General features: G+C 44.6%; 1 protein-coding gene across 1 annotated transcript; it reads right to left on the bottom strand.

The window, feature by feature from the left end:
• Positions 1–927: 927 nt before the first annotated feature.
• Positions 928–4,088, bottom strand: ACOT4 (acyl-CoA thioesterase 4). The gene is made up of 3 exons (XM_027111718.1): positions 3,610–4,088; positions 2,543–2,745; positions 928–1,766 (listed from the first exon to the last, which is right to left on the bottom strand). Exons 1-3 carry the CDS (start codon positions 4,064–4,066, stop codon positions 1,176–1,178), a joined length of 1,251 nt encoding a protein of 416 aa, XP_026967519.1. The 5' UTR covers positions 4,067–4,088; the 3' UTR covers positions 928–1,175.
• Between the last annotated feature and the right edge of the window lie 891 nt (positions 4,089–4,979).

Below are 4,979 nucleotides of genomic sequence, written 5' to 3'. Positions count from 1 at the left end.
ATGTTATAAAACTGCCACAAACAATTTTTCTGTGATGTGTTAAATATGGTTAACTTGCTTGATGTTTATGGTTGTTATGAACTGAATGTGTCCCCTCAAAACTCATATGTTGAAATCCGAAACCCCAATGTGATGGTATTTGAAGGTAGAACCTTTGGGAGGTTGTTAGGTTTAAATGAGGTCATGAGAGTGAAGCCCCCATGATGGGATTAGTGTCCTTATGAAATGAGGAAGAGAAACTGGAGCTCCCTCTCTCTCCCTGCCAGGTAAGGACACAGGAAGAAGGCAGCCGTCTGTAAGCCAGGAAGAGGCGCCACCAGGAACTGAATCTGCCAGAACGTTGATCTTGGACTTCCCAGCCTCCAGAACTGTGAGAAATAAATGTCTGTTGTTTAAGCCACCCCATCTATGGTATTTTGTTACAGAAGCCTGAGCTGACTAAGACATAGTGCTGTTGGAATATGTGGCTGATGTCTTTGTCAGCTTTAGAAAATTCTCAGCCATTATCTCTTCAAATACACAATACTTTGTAGCCTTGATGTCAGAGAAAGTGATGATGATGCCTCTAAGAATGTCACTGTATGATTTTCCAAAGTCTGTTGTTAGAGCCAGGAAGCAAAAAGGAAAATAGCTCATAGTCAATCACCTTTGGAACAAGAGTTTTGACTTGACCATCCAGAGCCAGATGATCCCCTTTTTACCATAACTCCTCTCAGAGGATTCTTCTCTAATCTCCGTGAGAAAAAGGTCAGTCTGGCTATCCCTCTATCCCTCTACCCTGCTACCAGTAGTTGAACCAGTAGCAAACACTGAATGGCCATTCTCTCCCAGTGATGGAAAAAGTAGCCCAGTATTTGTTCAGCTTTAAATTTCATCTGTGCCTCAAAGTGTTAAGTAAAAAAATCTAGATGAAAACACAAATTTTAATAGCGTTGATACTTTTTACTATTTAGTATTGTATACTTCTAATTGGATCTTCTACAATAGGCATTTGTTACATTAGAAAAATTAATGACAAAATTAATCTCAAAAAAGTAAACTAAAATATAGCATTAATACCAATGACATGAATTTAATGTTATCCAGGGGACAAGTGATTCACATAAGATTATTAAACACTAAAATCTGACCTTGAATCTCTCCTATCAATAACAGACCAATTACAATTTGGGGCATTACAATTTGGGGCAAGCTCCAAGGTGTTTGGTGAAGAAGGTTAGAATTTGCTTCCAAGCATCTACCTGGGCCTTAGAATGAGCCCTGGGCTCCCCACCCCAGATCACAGGTTTGTCCAATAATTTGTGTAGGGAAGCTGGGCACATGGGAAAGTAAGGAGGCTCAATGTAATGCCCAGTCCCAGGGTAAGAGATGATCTGGGGTTTTTCCTTTCCATGGGCCTGTAACCGTTCAGAGGCTATCTGGGCGTATAACTCGCTCCTCCAGTTATGGTCATCCTGACCAACAATGAAGAGGATGGGCCCCTGGGCCTTCTCTATTGGAATCATGCAGGGGTTCTCACACCCCCCTACAATATCATTCCTTATATCCACAATGTCCAGGAGGCCTGAAAAAGCTACCTTCATTCTCCTTAGGTCATGGCCCAGTGGTGGAATGCTATTCTCCTTGTAGTATATGGCTTTGTTTCCATTGAAGCCAGATCCATTGATGGAAACTGTAGCTGAGATGTTCTTCAAAAATGAGGCCATGGAGAGACAAATATCAGCCCCTAAAGAAATGCCCAGAAGTCCAATGCCAGGGCCCTTTACCTGTAAGAAAAGAAGGGACAAGAGTCAAAAGTCAAGAACCTACCCAACAGAAAAATGTTTTTCTAAATGTGACTAGAGATGCTGCTAGCTTTAATTTGTGAATTGGCCACAAGAGACTCAACATCAGCTGACAGAGTTTCTTCCCATGTAGAGACTATCGTGCTGGTCACACGGCAAACAAATCTTAAACTCACTGGCAAATTTGGGAATTGGTTGCAAACTTCCAGAGAGTCATCCACTAGAGAATGCTGAGTCATTGGAGCCTGTCAATTTCAGAGCTTCATTCAGGTTGAATTAAAGCATCAACGTTCCTGGGCATCTGTGTGGAACCAAATTCTGTTCCAAGAAGTGAGTCTTTCATCAGACCCCATCTAAGTATATATTGACAAATCATTAACTTTATAGAAACAAAGTAAAACTTCAGAGTCCAACTGAGTGGTTCTAAGCTTATGAAATGGGTGGACAAGTTTTGATCAAAATCTGAGAACATACTCTGCTATCAGAATAAAGATTAAAAAGCATGCAAAGCTAAAAATTTAGAAACTCCACTTGCAAAAGAAATTTTAATATTACTACATAATTCCCTAAAATAAAATATCACATGAATTTTACAGTGAATTCTGCAATATTAATCCATCTGACAAAGAAAGTGGAGTAGAAGAAATCTCTGTGAAAGAAGAATAGAGCAGCATCAATGCACCTGGCACAGGTGAGTGCAAAGTGACACCCTCTCTGGAGGTAGTTCTAGAGAGAATGATAAAGGACATTAGGAGAACCTGGGTGTGTTGAAGCATGTAGCACAGGGCTTCTTCAAAGTAGTCCAGGTGTATGGTGTCGAATTTCTTGGGAAGATCTTCAAAGTCACAATAAGCTAGAGCCAATGTGGCAAAGCCATGGCCAGCCAGAAGGCTGGCCCGATATTCCAACAGGGCTCCTCCAACACCAAAGATGTCAATGATCCCTGGGAAAGGTCCTGGTCCTAGAGAAGGTAATATTATAGAGAGAAGGTATTATATAATTTAAATAAATTGCTTTCCTTTTAGAGAGCTTTCTAAAGTATTTAGTGGGTTCCCGTGAATCAAAGAAAACGGCTTCCTGAGTCATTATTGACAAGGGATACAAGTTCCAAGTTATCTCCAAGGTTCTAAGAATCTTTAGTTGTAAGGGAGGGTAACAAAGTCTAATGACTGCATCATTGAAGGAGGAATTTTACCTTTTAGACAGTGTTGAATTGCAGTGTTCTGTTACAGGATTGGACACAGAGTTAAGAATCAAAACAAAGCTTTATACTGTGTTGCACCAACCCTTGGCGTTATTTTTGGTTCAGATGTCAACTTAGAGGAAAGAAAAAGAAATACCAGGCGAGGCTTCAGGTGAGGAAGGCAGTGAAGTCTCAAAAGTGCTCTGTGGTAGAGAGGAACATGAAAAAGTGGGTAAGGGGCCCAGTGTACCCAGGACACTACAGAAAGGAGACATGGCAATAGATTCCTTGACCATCATCATTTAGTTAAAAGCGATCAGCTGATGCCTGTAGAGATCTGTAGCGTAGTTATTAATAGCAAAGTGAACCTACCGATCCCATCCAGTCTTTTTTTTTTTTATCTGCATAATAACAGTATCCACCTCATTGGGACAATATAGAGATTAAATGAGATAATGCAAGCAAAACTCGTAGCATAGTGTGGAACATATCAAAAGCCTCCAATGTGGCCGTCAGGTCTCTGATTTAGTCAACATCCGCTTCTTCTGACCGTGCTCCCAAGCCAAACTCCCTGGGAGGCGGTATCAGAAACCAAGGCAGCCCAGGGAACATGCTGTCGAAGTCCCAGCACCCCAGCCTTACCCGGCGGCAGGAAGAGCGTGGCGCGCACCCGGCCCGCGCGCACTGGCTCACGCCGCACCCCCGGCGCCAGGAAGTCGCGCTCGTGCACCGCCCGGCCCAGGAGCCGCTGGGCGTCAGGGTCGTGGCCATCGAGCACCTCCAGCTCCACGGCGAAGGGCGTCTGCACGTCCCGCTTCAGAAACCGCCAAAAAGGCTTCTCGGGCTCCAGAGCCCAGAGGAGCCCCATGGGCTCGAGCCCCGCGAAGCTGCCGCCCAGCGCGGGCGCGCGCTCGAGGTCCAGCTGGCCGTGGGCGTCGGCGCAGTAGCGCGCGTGGGCTCGGAAGAGCGCGTCCTTCTCGTCGCGCAGGGACGCGCGCAGCGTGACTGGCTGTCCCGGGGCCAGGCCGCGCACGGCGATGCGCACGGGCTCGTCCCAGCGGCAGCGGCCCGCGGGCTCCAGCGTCACTGTCACCGCCATCCCCGGCGCACTGCCGCGGTACCGACTCGTCTGAGGTAAAAGCGCTAGGTTGTTCTCTAGGCCCGGGGCGGGGCCTACCGGGATGTCCTGTTGTCTGGCTGTGGCACCCAACCCGCCCGCGTATACGCCTCTTCTCAAACCTCTCCCTCGTGGGAGTGAAACTTGTTGGGTATGGATTCGTGGTGAAACCAGAGCTGAATGACTTTAGGTAGAATACCAAGAATTCCAGCCTCTCCATGGAAAAGGACAACCTTTTCTTTTTCTAACTTTTAATGAGTTATACACACACACAAAAAGTGCATAAATTCTAAGTGTGTATTTTAGTGAATTTCACAACCCAAACATACTTGGGGTAACCAAGCACAAGGATCCAGAAACATCATTACTTCTCCAGAAGCCACCCTCATTTCTGCTCCAGTCACTTTCCCTTCCCCAAGGTGCTCTATCCGAGTCCAACAAAACGGGCTAGTTTTTCCCAACTCTGCATTTTATGGTGATGAATCCTTCAGTGTGCCTTTTTTAGTGTCTGCTTTCGCTCAACATTCATTACGTTTGTGAGATTCATCGTTTTGTTGGGCGTAGTTGTAGATTGTTCATTATCACTGCCAAATACTATTTCATTTTGTGATCATAAATGTATTTGACGATTTTATTGCCTATGGACATTTGGTAGTTCTCAGTTTAGGACTCTTAGGAATAGTGCTCTGAGCATTCAGTGAACATGTGTCCATTTTGATGGACATGTATGTGCGTTTCAGTGGAGTGAATACCTAGGAGTGGAATTGCTGTATTATAGAGAATAATAATGTTCGGCCTTAGTAGATACTAAATGTCAAGCTTTTGAATGTCACGTTAGAAGCAATATAGGTATAATGTTCAGGGATGCCCAGCATTTTATATGTAGTATAGTAAT

Source organism: Aethalodelphis obliquidens, unplaced genomic scaffold (genome assembly GCF_003676395.1).
Source record: "Aethalodelphis obliquidens isolate GAN/ISIS:26980383/991018 unplaced genomic scaffold, ASM367639v1 scaffold10, whole genome shotgun sequence".
Classification (NCBI taxonomy): Eukaryota; Metazoa; Chordata; class Mammalia; order Artiodactyla; family Delphinidae; genus Aethalodelphis; species Aethalodelphis obliquidens.
The sequence above is the reverse complement of the archived record's forward strand: the minus strand, read 5'-3'. Positions and strand labels throughout refer to the sequence as shown.

Coding starts and splice junctions, on each gene's coding strand:
- ACOT4 (XM_027111718.1), bottom strand. CDS start 4,066: ATGGCGGTGACAGTGACGCTGGAGCCCGCGGGCCGCTGCCGCTGGGAC. Junction 2,746..3,609: donor CACGCTCTTCCTGCCGCCGG/GTAAGGCTGGGG, acceptor TACCTTCTCTAG/GACCAGGACCTTTCCCAGGG. Junction 1,767..2,542: donor ACATGCTTCAACACACCCAG/GTTCTCCTAATG, acceptor CTTTTCTTACAG/GTAAAGGGCCCTGGCATTGG.